The 21,094-nt window shown below is 29.4% G+C and overlaps 1 protein-coding gene across 1 annotated transcript in view; it reads left to right on the top strand.

The window, feature by feature from the left end:
* LOC106458879 overlaps positions 1 to 21,094 on the top strand; it is a 67,960-nt gene that overhangs the window by 35,905 nt on the left and 10,961 nt on the right. Inside the window, exons 11-18 of the mRNA XM_013918475.2 lie at positions 2,796 to 2,885; positions 8,179 to 8,376; positions 8,646 to 8,826; positions 10,145 to 10,278; positions 15,991 to 16,299; positions 17,652 to 17,741; positions 18,857 to 18,982; positions 19,628 to 19,775. Coding sequence (XP_013773929.2) covers positions 2,796 to 2,885; positions 8,179 to 8,376; positions 8,646 to 8,826; positions 10,145 to 10,278; positions 15,991 to 16,299; positions 17,652 to 17,741; positions 18,857 to 18,982; positions 19,628 to 19,775 — 1,276 coding nt within the window. The remainder of the gene's footprint in view (positions 1 to 2,795; positions 2,886 to 8,178; positions 8,377 to 8,645; positions 8,827 to 10,144; positions 10,279 to 15,990; positions 16,300 to 17,651; positions 17,742 to 18,856; positions 18,983 to 19,627; positions 19,776 to 21,094) is intronic.

Here is a 21,094-nt window from a genome sequence, read left to right as displayed (position 1 = left end):
GTACACGGGTTTTAGTTGTACTTACATTCAAAAGTTTAGTAAAAACTACTTTTTGTTTATATTATACCAGTTAGTATAGCATAAAATCTTAGCTAATAATCCAAATTTTAATAGTATACAAATTTTACGTTCTTAATTTTATAGGGGAATATTTTAAAAAATCCTGAATTTTTCCTAGTGTGACACATTTTCTCTAGGTATCTTCTCATCTCTATTTTATCCACCCACACTCGCAGAAACTACAAAATTAAACGTAAATTACTCACTATAAAATCGTCATTGGTCAGACAAATCATAATTTCTATACCTTTATTTTGTTTGGTTACAGAGCCATTAAGTAGAAAATCAGACCCCTTCTGCCACACCCACCTGTCACATGCTCTCTTTCAGGATTTGTAAATAGTTCTCTTTTACGTTTAATTATATATTACCCATAACCAATAGAAAGTCAAGGTTTTTGTCTATCAGATGAGATAGTGTTATGTTATATTCTGAACACAGAATAGTCAATTTCATTTCTAATACAACTTTGGTTACCATGGGAATCACAATGGCTAGCTTGGATACATTTGTAATGGATCTTGTTGCATAATTAGAAAGCCAGAAAAATTGTGATTGTTAGAGGAAATTGTCTGGTTTTCGCATCTTATTAGTCTATGTCCTTTGGTGCATTATTTAATTAAATAAAAATTATTTAATGAACTACTACCATTGGTACAAAAAAAAGTAGGGTTAAGTATCATCAATAGTCAACAGCAATAGTCAACTTACTTGGGTAAGTGCTTTATTTCTTGTTTTTTATGTTTATTCTTTATTTATTATTATAAAAGTAACTAAAATGTAAAAATAGAGATCTCTTTAGGTTAGTAAAGGTTAGAATAGGTAAAATATATAATAATGATAATATAATAAAAATATTTTACGAGGCACATACGTAATTCAATTGTAATTCAATAGCGTAATGTGAGCTGCACGTTCCTCAAGTGATTTACAACTTATAATGGTGCAAATAGTAGTCAGAGACAGTTCAAAAGGCAATAAAACAGTAAAATTTAATTATAAGTAGGTGTATACTGTTATGAGTTTAAAGCTACTTAAGATAAACGAATATAGTTTCATGCTACATTTGAAAACATTAGTTTTTTTTTGCTCACTTAATAACAACACAAAACTAAAACTTATGTTTATTGGGCCCAGCATGGCCAGGTGGTTAGGGTGCTCCACTCGCAATCTGAGAGTCGTGGGTTCGAATCCCTGTCACACCAAACACGCTCGACCTTTCAGCTGTGGGGGCGTTATAACGTGATGGTCAATCCCACTATTCATTGGTAAAAGAGTAGCCCAAGAGTTGGCGGTGGGTGGTGATGACTAGCTGCATTTCCTCTAGTCTTACACTGCTAAATTAGGGACGGCTAGCGCAGATAGCCCTCGTGTAGCTTTGCGCGAAATTCAAAACAAACAAAGAAATGTATGTTTATTATTTAATCATCAGAATGTTTTCACTTAATTTTTATACTAATAAATAGTCTTACTACTTGTGGATTTAACTTGGGGGATGAAATATTTGTTTTGTAAGGTTTCCAGTGTGAATTTATACTTTCTTTTAAGATGACTGAATCTAAAATTACAGCCATTTTTGTACAGTAACCAAGAGCATAGGGTAAAGAAACAAAATCACATTTCAAGTCATACAAAATTCACTTGAGTTTGACATAATACTACATTTTTTTTTTCCATTCTAAAGAAGAACTTAAATCTTAAAAAAATCAGCAAAATGTAATACGGAGAAAGATAGAAAAGAACATTTACAGTTCAAAATTGTGAAAGACTAGACAAAAAAAATAGTTTACATATTTTATTTTCACTTTTCATTTACCAGAAGTGTTACAAAATGCATTTTGTAATGTCTGATTGCAATATTTCAATCATTTGAAACCCCAGTTTGGATTTTGTGCCCCATTGGATCAACCTTTGGTGATGATTAAATTGTCTTATACCAGATATAGCATGCTACAAGATAAGAATATTTTTTTCAAATGACCTACAGCATTATTGTAATATTTTGTCATAAAGTCCAAATCACTTCATGCTTCACAGTTTGTCATTTTACACATGTAGTTTGAAGTTGTGTTTCAGTAAAGCTAGCAGTAGTGTATTACTATGTATCTGTGGTGTGTGTCTACTCTAAGAATACATTTTAGTAATTTTTTCTAATGTTTTATGACTTGTCTTTAGTCATTAGTGACATTTTATAAAATTTATTTTGCCTTATTTGGATTGCGACAAATGTAACTGTTTTTTCAAAAGTTCAATGAGTAAAGACAAGACAATGGAAAAACATTGTAACTCATGCAATTTATAAACATATCCCGAATCGTAACATAGATTGTTTTCTCTATACATACGTTTTTTTGCCGTATAAGTAATGGACACTTTTAAGGCTGATGAATAAGAGAGGAATTTATGTTGTATAATATATGATGCTTAAGTGTTCTGTATATCACATTGTAAAGTAATAAACACTTTTGAAGTTGAAGAATAAGAGAGAAACATTATATTGCACGCTTTATGATTCTTACGTGTTACGTATATAACATTGTAAAATAATATACACTTTTAAGATTGACGAACAAGATAGTTTATGGGTTTTAAGAAAATTAAGGCTGCCACAGATTTGGATTTTATTGAATAAAATACACAAGCTGAGTTGGCTAGTGCTTAATTTAAAACTTTTCCAACAATTGTTTATAAAGAGTCTACTCAAAATCTGTAATGCCTCCTTGTTTTTTTGACAGCGATCTAGTGACCGTTCCTGGAGGCCTGTGTGGGCAGTTCTTGATGCAGAGACGTTTTATTTGTTGAAGGAAAAAAGAGATATAACTGAGGTGAAATACTAGTATAGTACTACCTGACTGTGTTGAATTGTGACAATTTTAAATATCAGCTGCTTTCCCAGAAACTTTATATTAAACAGTAAGGCACTTGTATTTAAAAAATTGAAGAAGAATAGTTTCTTTTTTTCTGTTGTTAGAACATTTTTTTAATAGCTTATTATGATTAATTTGTATTCATAAATTTGAAATCCTTATTTTTTGAGTAAGGCTTGACTTCACACATATCAGATTAAAAACAAACCATAGTGTCCTAGACATGTTATTAGACTTTAGTAGGATCCTTCTTATGTCTCTGAATAAAAAAAGGAATTGTGAAATTCTGTAGTCTAGAAGAAGATATTCTGTAATATGGGATTAAACTAATTTCTTAGCTTAATTCATAGATTTTTTTTGGAAAAAATTTAGGAGCAGTAAAGTAGCAACTTGTGTAGTGCATATTAACATTTTTATTCCATAATAGTTTAAATTATCACACTTAGTTTTTTTTTTTGCATGGAATATGAGTTTTATTTTATTTAGAATGAGTCAGGCTGTTGCCTTTTAAAAAAGGTACAGAATGATAATGTCATGGTATTTGAGATGTGTAAGTCTGTGATGCTTTGTCTTTGAAATGTGTTAGAGAATGGTGATATATGAGTGTTTAGAACACACAAAATGATGATAATCTAATCATCTGGATCATGTAGAGCGGTAGCAACTGACCATAGGGTCATATGAAATTATTATACCTGTTGATTGATAATGTGTGATTATTTAGAACATTTTAAACATATAAGAGTGGCATTGGTCCATTAAACCATGTTTGTTAAGTTGTACGTACCATAACTCTGAATTTACTGAGTGTATCTCCACGAAATATGGCAAACTTTTAGTGAACTTTAAAAGTCTGCTGTACACCAGAAATCATACTTGTTTGAGAATTTCTAAATCTTCTACTAAATGAAAAGTCATTTTCCTACTAATAATAGAAATACTTCTTTTCATCTTACATTTTTCACATTTTATTTGTATAAACTCAAGAACCTTCTAATTGAATATCAACATTTGTGTTTTAGTAAAAGTTTATATTTTGTCTTATTTTCTTTCAACAAACAGCATACTTGATTGTCAGGTGTGTAGAGAAGTCACCAACAGACAATGAAATACAAATTTGAAGAATATGAAATAAAATGAATAGTACTATTCTTCCCACTGCATTGTTGATCAGAAAGTTTCAAATTCATATCTTCACAGTTACAACTCTTAACCTTTTCATATCTGTGCTCTTTTATGGCTTTATTGCAGTATTTTGTATCTACTGGAGCAGTAACTCTTGCAACAACAAACCAGTAAGTCAGAGCAGAAGCCATTAGCTGTTTACTGAAGATTGTAACATAAATAATGCAAAAAAACATGACGTGTAACGTACACATAGTTTAACAAGACTTTCCCCTTGAGTTAGTAAAAATTTATATATTTTATTTTACCGAAGTTTTGTTAGCCTAAGTGTCTAATGTTTACATTTTAGTTGCTTTTTAAACAAAAAAATTATATATATATATATATGTACACATAAAAACAAGGATTTGTTGTACTCACTGTGCTATCAAACTATTTGGCACTCGTGATAATCAGAAGCCCTACTTCTGTAGGCCGCAATGACTCATAAATTTGGGTGTCCAAAAATAATTCATGTAGCTTTCAAATAATTCATTTTAGAACACCAAAATTATATCTATTACTATAATAGAATGTTTCAAAATTAATATAATTTATCTGGCTTTCTGAGTAAGCTATAAATAGCAACCTTATAAATTCTATTAGCTGTTCAGAGCAGCAATAGGATAATTGCACTGCAAGAAATTCCTATTGATTAAATCCTCTCCCTACCAAAACTTTAGTAAGCTTCATGTAGAAGATAATTTACTCTTCCTATAACTTATAAACATGTAACAATGATTAGCAAATAATCTTGAAAGTCAGTTAAGGGCTTCTTTAGTGGGTTTTACAGATTTATTGATATCTCAGCAAATCAAGAAGTAACAGGTGCAAACTGTACCTTGTTTTTTTGTAATTATCTATACTGTGAGTTTCCAGTTAGTTGGAACAAACAGCAGCCTTTTTAATGTTGGAAATTTCTGAAGTGGAAAAATCGGAGCTCAGATGTGTCATGTGACACAATGAAATAAAGCTTGAGAATTTTTAAAATTTGCTTTTTTGAAGTTAAGAAGTAAAAACTAACATAATATAAAACTTTGAACTCTAAACAACATTTTCTTGCAAAATTTACTGACATAAATTTATAATAAACTTGTTTAATTAGACTTTTAATGTAATACTGTAAATAGTTGTGACGTGCTCTTGCAACACTGTTTTAGATAAAGGGTAATGTCTTATCATTTACAATATTTGGAACATGTGATATGGTAATACCTGGTCATTGAACATGTCAATAGGTGTTCTTTAGTAATTTGAATATATGGAATAGTTATTCTTGTCTATCTTGAACATATGGAGTAGTATTGGATTTGTATGTAGAGCATTTGAAATGTTGGTATTTGGCTATTTAGAACAAACAGGATAGTGAATCTTGATTAACTCAGACATGTAAACGTTTCCAATGATGGTGGTGAGCAATGTTGCTCATGTGCAAATTAGCATTTCTGAATTCAAAGTTTAATTTAAAAATTTAATTCTAATCTATTTCAATAAGTTTGTGCCAGAAAATAATGTAGAAATGGTATCAAAACATTATATAATGATTATTAATTCTGTAAATTATATAATGGTTATATAATTTATTCTGTAATTAAGATAAAAAAAAAAAGGTCAAAACGTGTTTTTTTTGTATTGTGAGTGGTACATCCAAACTGCATACAATGTTTTCTTTCCTTGTTTATGATTATATTTGTCAATAAACTATGTAGAATTACAAAGAAAATGACATACATTTCAAACTTCTAAAAACTGTATAAACTGAACTATGATTTTATTGATTGAATTGAATTTGCGTGTATAGTACTTTACAAGTGGCTGTGTGTCTCAAATTTTAAAATAGATGCATGCTCCAGTAAAAATAAAGAAAGAAAATGAGGTGCTTGGCTACAAAATGCTGTAAGCAACTTGTCATCATTCCTTATGACATTATTCTACAGTTTAAAGTTTGAAAAGTAGTTTGGTTGTAGTACCTTTGAAGGCTGAACACTGTATATTTAGAAAGTTTCTGTGTAGTAAGAGTTCCAGAATTATTTTTTAAAATTTCTGATGTCATATTTTTTTGCTTATTTATGTTATATCCATTTGATAACTACAGGAATACTTTTCTATAACAAGAATTCAGATTGGGATATTTACAGTTAATAAATATGAAAGTATAAAGGGTTGGCTAGTGAAATGTGGTCATAAACTATTTATTGGTCATTTGGTATTTATAATTTCTACCAGATTATTTAATTACTTGAGCAAGAAAGGAAAAACATAGCAAAAACAGAATGTTATGAACATAAAACAAGTTAAATGTGATTGTATATATATAAAAGGGAATTTTCTGATCGCTGATTAGAAATAAAATTCATTCATTTCTTTCATATTGTTTTTCCTTTGTACATGTTAGTGATTGTATGTGCAGGCAATAAAATTATTTATGATGCTTTTAGAATAACAGAAGAAAAAACTGTAGTTTTATTGAAAAACTTTATCGGCAACATTTAGAAGAGTTTATAGATTTATAAAAAATAAAGGAAGTCTAAGACAAAAGAAGTATTTTTCTTGATTTGTTTCTATAAAATCCATGTTTTGCAACAAACTTTCATAAATTTCGTAAGCTAAATATTGATACAGATGCTAAATCCAATTATGTTTTTTCACAGTGACCTGATATTATTTAGAAAGTATATATCAAGTTTCATGCAATTTGATGCAGTTCAGTAGTTTAAGTTTGTGATGTTATGAAACAGGTGCATCAAATTGATACATTCTGGAAAGAAAAGAGTTAACTGATGTTGCTTTAAAAATTGGAGCAAATGTTTTAATGACTGCAGCTAGCACATCATCTAAAGAAGTATCTATACAGTTTTGTTCAACATGATAAGTAGGAATTATTAAGCTCTCTTACATATGTGGTTTTATGTAAGAATGTTTTAGTGTGAAAGTTTTAAAGTTGATTCATTTTATTTTCTAGTATCAAAGGTGTGAGTGTAGTTTGATTGTTTATAGAGTTTACATGACCTTTATGTTAATGTAATATTTAAAAGAAAAAGTTTAAAGTAGTATTTCTGTACCTTTGGTGCTATTATAAAACAACTTTTCAGACAACAAGGCAAAAAAAATGCAAGTGGTGAAATTAAGGTACAAATTATGAATGTGTAACAGTATAATTGACTTTAACAAGAAAGGTATCTGTTGTAGTAGGACATATACAACAGTAAAGATACACCATTAAGTTTAATCTTTATTTGAAAGAGAAAAAAAATGGATATATATATATATATATGCTCAAATAATTAAAGGAAGTACCCTGTTATGTAAAACTTAAAACTTATTAATTTTTGGACATACAGAGCTGTGGTTACAACATTTCACCAGATTAACTAGAAAAAATGTTGTAACCATAAGTATTATATCCTATATATCTGACAATAAACAAATTTTAAGATATATGCTCAAACCCACCATGCCTCACATCTAAAACACTTGAGATGATGAGTAAAATGTTATAATTTGCTGTTATTATTCCATGCATAATGATATTGCATGAACAGTTTAATAAAACCTAAAATGTTTAGGTTAAAAATTACTACCATTTAACAAAATGATTTAGTTGTAGTAAACTTTTCTACATTTATAACTTTTTCATTAGGATGTCCTACCTACTCATGACTGACTGCAAATAATGAAAAGTAGTTTTAATGTGCAGAATGCTGTGCATTTGAACACCCACATCTTCTCTTTTGTTTCTTGAAATGTGAGACTTCTAAATAAAAGCTAAATCTTATAGTGTATCTTTACTGGTAAATGTGACTTACTTCACTAATAACTAATAACCCTTTTCACAATGTATTTTATACCTTTTATTTGATGTTGAGAAAAAACTAGAAAGATAAGAAATAAGCTAGTACATTTCACAATCTGGAGCTTTTGGATAACCATGCCTTCTTTCAGTTTCTTGTAGTTTTTAAATCAGCTGTATACATAGTGTATATATATATATATATATATTATTGAAAATTAATGAAACTTCTTGTAATTGCTACTTTCAACACAGAGTTTGATTATATGAGCTTTAAAATGTATACTTTTGTACTAGGTTGGTCCCGGGAGTGAGGATATTCAAATACCAGTTAAATCCAGTTTAACAGGTGTAGCCCACGATTACACGAAGAAAAAACACGTCTTTCGATTGCGTCTTCCTGGAGGTACAGAATACCTCCTTCAGGCTGACACCCATGAACAGATGGTTGAATGGCTGGCTGCTCTCCAGCATATTAAGATGGAAGATAATGAGGTAAATGAAACAACTTTTCATGATAATCTCTCAGTTTCATACTCATCTCATGCTTGTAGCTTATGATTGTACTGAAAATATGGATTACTGTATAAAGTTTTTAGTTTTCAAAAGTCTGTATTAAAAATTTATTATGTCAGGGTTTCTTTTTTTTAACTTAATTTAATAAAAGATTGGTGTGAATATTTTTAATTTGATTTCTTTGGACTATCTCACTATTAAACTTTATTCATTTGTTTGTCTTTAAGTGCCAATTTTGTTTTTTGTAGGATTGGCTAAATGAACCAACATCAGTCTTGGAAAAAGCAGCAGTGTTTGAGTTACAGCAGTTATGGAATACTGTAGGTCGTCTTTCCCCACTACCCAGGCCTATTAAGAAATTTGCTATGCGTTATCGTTCTCCCACAGGGACAGCTCCTGCACCAAAAGCAAGAAGAGCCTCTCATACTGGTATTATAGCATATGTTAGTTAATATATACAAAAACACAGAAATATATACTAAATTACATCATACACTTAGCAATCATCTTACAGTTTATGGTATTTTTAGTGATACATATTTTATTTCCTATGACTTAATATAAAAAAATATGTCTAGTGATGAAAAGCAGCGTCTATTTGGGATTTTATTTTTGTTTTTATAACCATACACTGAATTATAATTTAGTTCATTTGTTGAAACAAATATTTAAAAATTTATAATCCTGAGTCCGTGTTGAGAGAGTTAAAAGAAGAGGATCAAGGTAGTAAGCTGACCAGATAACAGCCCAGATCTCAACTCTTTTGAAAACTGCTGAAACATAATGGGTAACAAAGTGCAAGAGAAGAAACCAAGAAGCACCTTGGAACTGCAGAAAGCTCTACCTGCCTACTGCTATGATTTTGCCGCAGCTGCTACGTAAAATGCTCTCTGGCTATGGTGCTATAATCATTTTGAAATAGCTACAGTGACTATGGGGTCATATGGTGTACTTGGTTTGTTCAAAATCTTCAGTGTGTTTGAAGTCCTCCATGTGCATCTACCTGTAAGCCCCGTTGTTCTGTTGAGCATGCATGTACTTTCTGTGGGAATCACACTACTAGCAGCTGTGAGTCAAGCAGGATTTCTCAACGGCTGCGCACAAGCGAGTTTTCTCATGTGAAAGAAGCGATCATGATGCAAAGAAGGTGGAAAAGACAGCTAATTGGACTTTCATAAAGTAATACGCTGTGCTACTGACAAATCCTTTTTTTTTTTTGCTACTAAAAATTGTCTAGTTGATAGGTGAATGCTACTGAGAGCGAACTTTAAGGGTAGGCAATTCTACCTAATCTATAGGTGGCATCACAAGCTCACCATTGTCTACATTCAGTCTCTTGTGCACACGGTGCCACAATGATGTCAAGGAGTTATCAAGGCCAAAGAGAACACAACCAAATATTAAAACAAGAAACATGCTGTGTGACTTTTTTGTCAATTGTAGTGGCATTATCTCTTACTCAGAGAATATTTTTGTATACAAGTATTGTTGATCATCTGCTGTAATACGTTTGCCATGGATGGTTTGCTAATAAGGATGCATATATGTGTGTTTGGATGACTGAAATATTGGTCAGCTTACTCCACACAGTGTCCATAACCATTTTACACAAATTCTGATACCTCCACAATGCACAATCTAGTAAATAAGTATAGGAATCTAGAAAAAAATTGTGGTTATAAAAAAACAAATGTACACATTTGTTTCTTATGTGTCTGGGATTTACTCTCATTACTTCTTTTCTTAGATGAACTGCCCAAATCTGTTGCTGCATGGCGTGGCAGAGTAGTACATGGCTTAAAGAAATTTAACACTGCACCAGCTAAGGGAACCAGATCAGGCTTGCGTCTTGATGAATATCAAAGCTCGCAAAATAATAAGGTGCGTACATTTATGTTTAACAATCCATTTTTTGCCAATATTTTCTTTCATGTCAAAATGTAGTCTATGTATAAAAGGTGTTGTTATACCTTTTCATTATATTTACATGTAAGATGATTACATGAGGTTTCATACATGATTATCAGTAGAAGGCTATGAAGTGTCCACAATGCACATCAGTTTTAAGAAATTTTAAGTACATAATAAAATGAACATAAACAGTAAAGGAAAATAAGCAAGCACAAGTAAATGAAAAAGAACATAATTACTATAGTAACAAAATATTGCAGAGTTTATCTAGACTAGTAAGCTTCTTAACTCATTATATAAGATTCCAATGTTTGCTGCAACTAGAAGTAAAAAAATGTTTACACAAGACAAAAAGACTTGTAGTATATTCACTGTTAATCCTACCTGGAACTGCAGGAAGATATGTCATCCCTGTATGAGAACAAACAAATGCTTAATCTAATAGCATACAATTTGAAAATAGTTTCTATGTAATACATAGTTTGTGCATGAAAAAATATGAAGATTAAGATTTGTATGATATCTTTGGTTTTAAATTGGAAATTTTGTTTTCAAACGTTCCTTTGTAAGGTGTTGAAAATACTTCCATTTCATCTTAAATTTCTTTTTATTTCATTCTGTACCTAAAATCATGTAGTTGTATCCAATAGGGTTATTTCTTCAATCAAAATAACTGTTGTGTCAGTGTTCTAATAACAGCATGCTCATTTTCTTGTCTATTCATACGAGTTTCTACATACAAAGAAAAAATTACTTAGAATATTATGAAAAAATAAATAAAACTGAGTTATCTTAAATATTGTTAAGCAGAAAGTTCCATTTAACATAAGATCGATCATGTGTAACTTGTTTTATATTCATCAGTTATGTAACCTTGAAAATAGCATAAAACACTAATGAATGAACAGTAAAAGTGTTGACCAGTATAAGCATAACTTATCCATTCTTCCTCAGTCTACATTGATATAAGTGATATTTCATCCAACTATATTTCTCTGTAATAATTATAGCATGTTTTCAGAAATTAAGGAGTTTTTCTACTTATATGAATTGTTTTAGTAATAATAAATTTACGAATACGTACAAATATAAAGCTTTTCTGTCATCTGAATAGTTTGCTGTCACAGAGCTCCTAGCTTCCTCACTAACCGTAAATATCCTTACCTATAAGAGTATTCCTGTAGTTTTAAAACATGTATAACAGAAATACATTATCACAAACGAAAACATAGTCACAAGAAACAGTAAAACGAATCTCAAGTATGTGGCTGGTTCCTAAGATTTGTAAACTTCACATTAGAATTTTTTGTTCTCCGCTATGAGAATGTCTCCTAGTCACTCTTCCAGACTCTTACATTACTGCTTATTCAAGTGCTATTTACTTTACACAAATAGATAAGAATATTTTTCTCTAATCATGCTTATTCATTGTTTTTATCTTGTTTGGAGGATAATATTGCTGTGGCATTATAACAGACTCGATAATAGAGTTCTTGAAAGTAGTCACTGAGAGTAAAGTAAAACATTGTGAGAAACAAAACCTTGGATAAGTCTATTTAAGGGATGCTAAGGTCTGGTAAATAGAAAGCTATATTTTGTAATGGGCAGGAAAATTTATTTAAAAAAAAATTATAAGGACTGTTTACAGGCATGCCTGTTGGAGCTGCACATAGGTCAAAGTTCAAACATTTTAAAATTTTTTCTTTGCAATTTACACCAAATATATTTTGTTAAGTTACTAAATATCAATTCTTGGCTATTTTTAAGTGAAAAAAATTTTGTTGAAGTAGTTATGATTTATTTTTATTTAAACTGTGAAATTTATCAAGCAAGCATGCCTTTATTGCCCTCTTGCCCACAGATAGGTGCACAACAGCCATTATAATATTAAGTTAGAACAAAATTTCTTGCTGCAAAATCCCAAAATCCTAGATTTCTTAAATCAACAACCATTTTTATTTTACATTCAAGAAATAAATCTCCAGCTGGTACTAGCTTGTACTGGTCTCTGTACCACATCTTGAAACAAGTTTGGTCCCACTATAGAAGGGCATGACACAGAATCAAGAAGAAGAAAATATAAGCTTTACTAAGTAATTCTTGTGTAGTGCAACCTTTATCTAAGACTAATGGTTACTACAAGATAACAACCCTTCACATTCCAGTTATAGGATAAAGAGTAGCTACATCGAGGATAACTACAAGAAAATTTATATAGATTTACTTCAGTATACTTGAATAAAAATATATTATTTTATATTGTGGAAGGATAAGATTAGCAGTTTTAGTAACTGTGATATTAATTGCTCTCTTATTGGTGTGAATAATACAGTTAGTACTCTAAATTAATAAAAACTATATATCACAAAATGATATTTATATGAATGAAAAGTACAGGAAATTACCTTTATCAATAATTATTACTATTATTATTATTATATATTTTTTTACAAATTAGTTTAGTATACCATCTTGTATGCATTAATTTCCTTTCAAGAACCACAGTCCTACTGTTTCAAGAGTTCAGATTTTTTTTATTACCAAGTAAATTTTAACCCTCTATATAGGCTTGATAATTTTCACCAACTTTGCATCCACCATGTAACCATTATAGTATACATAAAATAACGTTTAATGTATTGAATATATCATAATGAAATTTGGTATGCGTTTAGTAAACATTACAAGTCTCTTGTTCACAAAAAATCAGATTTTCTAATTGAATAATATTACTAAAGATTTGTCTGATTCAGACTCTGACTAGTCCTTTAGAGCCTCCTAAATGAATATCCAAAGCTGTTTTTTTTTCAGTAATCTTTTTTATTTTATCTGTTATTTTTTTCTACTTGAACACAAAGGGCTTGGTCCATTTGACCAACCTTGTAGTTACCAAAAAAAATAAATTGAAATTACCCTTTTTTTCTTTTTAGGATAACTTTAAATTGTAAGAGAAAAGTAAAATTTTCTTCATTCTAAACAGCTTCTGGCTCATAAGAGTTTACCTCTGTTTTTGTTTAATTTTATTGTTTTATTGCTCTTTGGACCTTGTTAACTCTTTCAGCGTGAGCTTGGTCCCTGAGACCATCTTGTAACCATTTTATGCTTGTTATAGTTTCCCTGCTATAACTTTTAAATTAGTAAGTGAATGTTAACGAAAATGGCAGATTATCAGTAAACATTACATTGCTTTCATATGCAAAATATCAAATTTTTTTTATTAAGTCGTAAGGTTTGTAAAGCAATATTTTTCTCATGCCTTTTTTTTTCTGCAAAGAAATTTTCATTTTAAGATATAAAATACTTTTATGCAGCAGAAAATTTTCAAATTTCACGTTCGAAATCTTTATAATGTCTTCCAGATAATTATCAAATGTTTCTTAAGAAAAAACTTTGTTTTATCTGTTATTTTCAGTAATTAATCTGGTAGGTTTGACTGATCACACAACCACCATAAAAAAAATTAGGAAATAAATATAAATTATGCCTCTTTCATTCTAGAATTAACACAAATTATAACATCAAAACATAAATGTTTAGATTAAATAGCTTAAATCTCATAACATTATACATTTATATATATTTGTTATATTGACCTTTCAGTCATGCCTGGCTAACAATACAGAAGTTACAATGATGTGGCTCATGTGCACTCATATTACTGTATCAAATAACATAAAACTGACCTTTGGTCTGTACAAAGTAACTTGTCTTGACTGTGTTTTAGTAGACTTGTATTTTGTAAAATACAGTCACGTTTCAATCATTATACATTATATATGTATATAGATTATTGATATTTTGAAATAAGTTTTTAAACTTATTTTATTTTTCTTAAAACATAGAAGAGTAAATAAAGAAGTAAAGTAAACAATTATCTCTTCTAGTTATGACCTTTGTACTCAGTTGCTGCTTGACGTAGATTGCGAAGCCTTTAAAACATTTGCACGTGGAGGATATGAAACAAAATATATTTTTTAGGTTTTATATATATATACATTTGAATAACTAAAAAATAATAAATTACTACATTAATACCATAGAATTCCACTATAATTTATCAAGCTTAGTAACTAAGATGTATTTTAGTCTAAAAAAATATGAAATTTCGAGCAGATTAAAGACACACCCTACCTCCTTGGTTCAAAAGAAAGAAATGACTGAGAAAGCCACAAGGGGGACATTCTGAGCTTCCAATTGGTTATTAATGTCATACATAGAACTAAGTGTATATAATGGAGCATTTCCAAAAATGGAAAGAGGTTGGCAGGGTGCCACTGTGTTTGATTTATTACATGAGCAATATATTGGCAAATAGAAAAGATAAGACCTTATTTTATATTCTAGCTTATCAATATCATAATTTGAGTTTCTAATTCATACAAAACTATAGACTTAGTATTTTGACTTCACATACACCTAATTTGAACAAGTGTTGCATTCAACATACCATGTGACACACAAAAATCGATGTTTATCTGTGTGTTTTTTAATTTACTTTTAAATTAAGAAATTGAGTAGTGTATAATATTAAAATTTAAATTATAATATGCAGTTTGATACTAAACTTATTGACATAAATTCATGGAATAGTAGTTCAATAAAATTTTAAATGCAAGTCAACAAATGATACGACATGGCCTTTCACCCGTGACCCATCTCGAAAGAGTTAACTGCTATACCTGTGTAACAAGCTATAAATCATCTGGTAAATGCATGACTCAAGTTACAGTGTTGAATTATGTAATGCCTGAACTTCTCATGTGTATACTTCATTAAGAACTTTTCTATTTAATTTTTTCGTTTATTTTCTGATCTAACTGATAAAATTCTAACAATAAATAAAAGTATACATAATAATTAAATTTAGTACTTATATCTGGGTCTTATACTTTTTGCAGTCAAAGTATCTATAAAAGTTAACCCTAATTTTTGCTTTGATTGTTTTCAGTGCTTTACTGAATTTTTATTTATTTCAAATATTCAATTCAGAACACAAAATAATAACATGCACTAAGCTATAAGTGTATTAGAATAATTCCCTTAGCTCATTGAGTTGAACTTGGTGATAGCCACTTTGAATATGTATGTTAAATAACTTCAAATCTGTCCTGAGAATGAGCTAACATTATATGTAAATCATTGAATTAAAATCTTCTTTTTTATTGGTTATAAATAATTTAATAGAATGTCAAAGAAAATTGACACTTTTTGAAAGACAATATGTGATAGGAGGGTGTAGCATTTGGGTTGGACTTTCTGATTTATACTTAAGTAAAACAAGATGGTTGAAGGCTATAAAGTTAAATTATATCTCAACAATATCTATAATATAAGTTTGTAATTTGCATTAAAACTCGGAAGCTGAAATATGTTTTGAAAGATTATCAAAAATGTGCATTTTGGAATGAACAAGTATCACAAGATATAGAAAAGTGAAGATTGGGATTCTGTTTTATTATCTCCTTTTGAAATTAAGTAATTCAAACTTACATTAAAAGTTGATTTATTAACTACATTTTGATGTCAAGTTTATAGATGTACATTAATAATATAGTAGTTGAATCAAGTAACTTGGTTGTTATCTGTTGGTAAGTTACATTGATAAGAAACTATGTTAAACCACTGAATTTGTAATAGCAAGTTTTATATAATTACTGAGTTATTTATTTTTTCCAAAACTAGTTTGTTCCCCTTGCTGTGGAACTGTGTACCAGTATTGTTGAAGCTCGAGGACTTGATACAGTGGGGATATATAGGGTTCCAGGAAATAATGCAGCAGTCAGTATGTTGATGGATGCTGTGAACCAACAGTCAATTACAAACGACCTTCAAGACACTCGTTGGAATGATGTGAATGTGGTTTCTAGTCTTTTAAAAGCTTTCTTCCGGAAGTTGTCTGAACCCCTCTTCACCTCTTCACTTTACCCACAGTTTATTGCTGCAAGTAAATTAGAAAACCCAATGTTGAAACTTCAAACAATCCATCGACTGGTAAAGCCATTTTTGTGCTTGGTTAATGCTATAACCTCTGACATCTTCATAGCTTTATATCTTTTTTGTTACTTTGTTATATAATTATATTCTTCTTTATTCTGCTTTAAACATCTGAAAAATGTCCCTGGTAAGTTTTCCAAAGAGAAAAGTTGTGTTATTTGACTTCTAAACAATAATTCTCATTATCTGGCTTAATACAAGTAATGGTTCTTGAAGATGATTTTGACAAATAATATTAGGCATAAATTCTTCCGAGCTGCACATTCTTACAGTTTTTTGTCACTTTTTTTTACTAATATGTATATTGGTATAAATTACTTGAAACAAGGAACAACAACAACTATGTACTTACTAAAGTTTATGTATGGAATTATATAAAATCTATATAAATATATGCTTGCGTTTGTCTGTCCAGAACTTTTCTCACAAATTTCTTAATCAAACACTACAAATCTCATATCATCAGAAAGGAAAGGCCTTTGTCCGAGGAGTCCGGATTGCATATTGACTTTTCCATTCAGAATCATCTTTTCTGTTTTTTGCTTAGTCAAACTTTTTAACGCAATAAGTATGCTACGTGGTGGCACAATGTTGTTGTTATCACATGACATCTGGCTTTGATTTCTACTTCAGTTTTTTATTTGCAAAGTATTTCACACAAACAACAATTAACCCACATGTAATTTCCTAAAAAAAAAAAGAACATTACACTAAATACAATTGCTATTGGCTTTCTCGACCTATTTGGGTCTAAAATATGCATCCACAGCTCATTCAAAACCATATGCTTATCGTTTGTGAACATGCATTCAGATGTTTCTGCATATTCAGCTAAGTTTGCCTTCATTACAACTTTACATTTACTTTATTTTGCAATTAATATAGCTTTGGTTTGTTTCATAGACTGCTATAAATACCTTTTAGCTACTTTTTCTTTACTGTGGGTTTTATTCTTCATTTTTGTGAGTTTCTTTGTTGCAACTCATAAGACCGTGTCATACACAGAATTCTCATAACTGTTTTATAATCTGTACACTATTATGAATACCATTATTTCACATTTTTGTTTACATTACATGTAGTTTCATTAGATAAAGTTACATCTACTTAAGATTGTTTGACTGACAGTGTAAAATGTTTTCAAATAGACCAGGATTTATCAATCTAACACATAATGCCTGCAAGAAAGCTTAGCTTAAATGGAGTGCATGAAAATGATAGAATAAGGAAAATCTCAGTGAAGGGTATGAAAACTACTGCAAATGTTTTGCAGGTCATTGCTAGTGTTTAAATAAATAGATGAGATTTTAATATTTCCTTAATTGTGTTATGTTTTTTCTTTCTTTCAGATTCATCTGCTTCCTCGTCATAACTTTGAGACGCTAAAATTTGTAATGAACCACTTAAAGAAGGTTACAACTCATGCCAGTTTTAACAAGGTGGGTGAATAAACTTTTTTTTTGTCAAAAGCCACTAATTTTTTTCTAATGTACAATTTATTTCTGAGGTAAAACTGTACTCGTTTTTTTCTTTTTTTATGTCAAAGTTTCAAAAAGTTTGAAACTAATGAATATTTGTATGTCTTTCCTGACATGACTGTAATGTTTTGTAATACCTGTCATTCATTTCAGTAAATCCTGAAATGGGTTTCTGTTGTTGAAATAAATAAGTAATCAGTCTGTAAAGTAAGAATGTTTTCATAATATTATGCATATTATGTTTATTAACATAAACATCAGTGTGAAAAAAATAAGGAAAAACAAGTTGATGCCAATGGAAACTATCAAGTTATTTTGCTTTCCTTCAGACCTGAAAACATCAATCTGGAAAGCTATGGTAGTTCTAGTAATTTTATAAATTCTCTATGCAGATTCAACTTTTCTTAAAGATTAAGCTTACTCTTTACGAATTTCAAGTTTTAAGATTCAAATATCGTTTTTTATTTGTTGCTTGCAATATTTTAATCAACACATTATTGTCTCTTTAAAAACTGCATTTGAAACTTTTTTTTTTTGTAGTTTAAGGGTGATCTGTGTATTTGCTTGATTCGTTGAATGTTTCCTTTAATTGGTACTTTGACACAATTTGTTTATAACATATTCTAAAAATGTGATGTGTAATCTGAGTGTATTAACCAGTTTTATGACATTTTTAAAGACAAGTTGCAGGAATTAATTAATTAAACAATTTAGATGTATTTTAACTAGGTTTTATTACATCAGTTTTTAATACATCTAAATAATCGTACTATTCACATGTTGGATTCTTATCGAACTTGTATCTTGCTATCCAGAACTTTTCCATAACTCATGAGTCAATAAGACGTGAGTGTTATTATGTAGAATAAATCCTGATTATAATTATTTTATTATTTTTCGTATTACAATCATAGATGGAGAAAACCAGGCGGAATGAAAATTTTTCTTATCGACAGAATTATTAAGATTGGGGAATGGGTTTATCGGTCATACTAGTCTAAAATCAATGTATTTTAGCTTTATTTCAATAAAGGAAATTTAGGTTGAACAATTGTGTATGTATTCAAAATATACAGATGGAGGCTCGGAATCTTGCTATTGTTTTTGGGCCTACCCTGGTGAGGTCAGCGGATAACAATATGGTTGCCATGGTTACAGATATGTCTCATCAGTGTTGTATTACAGAGACCATTATTACAAATGTAAGTTTAAATTTTTTTATAATTCATTTACTTCTGTTTTGCTGCCATTCTTTTAATATTTTGTTCACACAACTACATCAATTGCCAGGTGCATTTAAATCCATTACAGATGAAATGTCATTTTTAACAAAATGTTATTTAAAATGTGAAAATCCAGGTTGGATGCCATAATGCTTAAGGTCATTGTGTTATGAGCAAAACTGAATTTTAATAAATATAATTACATCTGTACAATGTGCTATTTTAGTGTGTAACACAAAATCATGATGCTCAGAAAAAGTATTAACTCTTGAAAATAAGTAATGAAGAATTATAAAATTTAAAAAGAAAGGCATGAGTTAACAAGCTCTATAAAGTGGATGGTATTCTTTAATTACTTTTTCCTCACCAAAACATAAGAAATTAATAGACATTTTTTTTAAAAATACTTGTATGGTGATCATTTTGAATTGAATGTTAGTACATTGATTATGGCCTAATGTAAATTATTTATGAACCAATTTAGTAAAAGTTGTTCACAGATTCCATTTATTATTATCACATTTTCAGGCTTTATTTGAAAGGAATCAATAATAATTTACTCTAGTTATTTGAACATTAAATGAGAAAATTGCAGTACTAAAGTTTTGATTTCATTTCATGAAGGCTGAATGGTTATTTACTAAGTCACCTACAGAGGACTTAGCAAGCTTGCCAGAAAATTGCTTTAAAAGGTTATCAGAACCACTTCCAGTAGCTGACCCAGGAGCTTTACTAGAAAATATTCATAAAATGGATTTGGGGAGTTTTGCAGGTGAGTTCATAACTGTAAAAGCTTCTCAGGGAAATCCTTTAACTTCTGATAGTTTAGCATTATTGCAATGTTAATAGCAAACTTGTAGTATTTCTAATTGTTGAATTTATTTTTTTTAGAATACTGGCAATTTTTTTAAGTTACAATGTCATGAGATACTTTGAATTAAAAAACCTAGCTTTATTACTGCTAAAATTCTATGATTTTACATAATCATTTGCTATTACATGGATATGTCAGCTAACAAAACTATTAATCTTTGAAAAACAGATAATTCAAGTAGGGATACAATAAATTTTTGTCAAAATATGATCATATAGAAGCCGAAATAATTTTTCTTTTCATACACATGCTCACACAAGAAAAAAATAAGTGCTATAGCATACTACAATTAGTAAGGTAAAAATCAGATTGATAAACCATTTCAGTGATATTTTAAAGTATAATTTTAACGTTACTTTTAAAAATTATATTACTGATAGATCAGTGGAAACATTGTAAGATGACTGATTTAGAATTATTAAAATACTTAGTGACATTAACAAAAGCATACTTTTAAAATTTATGTTTAAACTGTATTGCATGTATCACTGAATCCAACTTTCAATTGGCATGAAAATCTAAAAAAAGTAATATTACAAAAATTTTGGATATTTAAAGTGTAGCAGAATACAGAATGAAAGATTACTAGACTTTGATGAATGTACCTAATTTTAGATTGGTTGTGAAAGAAATTGTAGAAGCAGTTTTTTTGGAATTTTAAATTTCACTATTATTATTTTGTTTTAGATTCAAACTGTTTTTTAAGTACAATATTTTATTCAAAAATATTGCACTGTCAATTGGTAGGTGCATTTTTAGTTTAGATAAATATGGAAAATGATTTTTTAAAGAAATATCTACCATTATCTCTAGCTAGTTAATTGCCTTTGATTTAAGCCTTCATAGTAATAAGGAACAAAGGTGCAAAATGCTAGGATTATCATAAGTCATCACAAAACCTTTGATACCTCCTTTTTTTTTTGTTATTATAGAAGGCTATATATTATCATTAACATTTCTTTAAGTAAACTTTTCTATCAAAATAAATTTTTTCCTCTTGATGACTAATTTTTCATTGTCTAATTATAGGAATTAGAAATATATTAATAGTCAGAATGTTGTCTTTTTATGCCAAATACAATTAATAGAGTTCTGTTTATCTTGGTTATTTTAGTGAGTTTGGAAGTGATTTAATAATTTTTTATGAATAGTATTATAAACAATGATACATGACAGAAAACTTTTGGTAGATAGTGGTAAAAAATATTCTGTAGCTT

Source organism: Limulus polyphemus, unplaced genomic scaffold (genome assembly GCF_000517525.1).
Source record: "Limulus polyphemus unplaced genomic scaffold, Limulus_polyphemus-2.1.2 Scaffold0, whole genome shotgun sequence".
Taxonomy (NCBI): Eukaryota; Metazoa; Arthropoda; class Merostomata; order Xiphosura; family Limulidae; genus Limulus; species Limulus polyphemus.
This window is presented reverse-complemented; position numbering and strand designations above follow the sequence as displayed.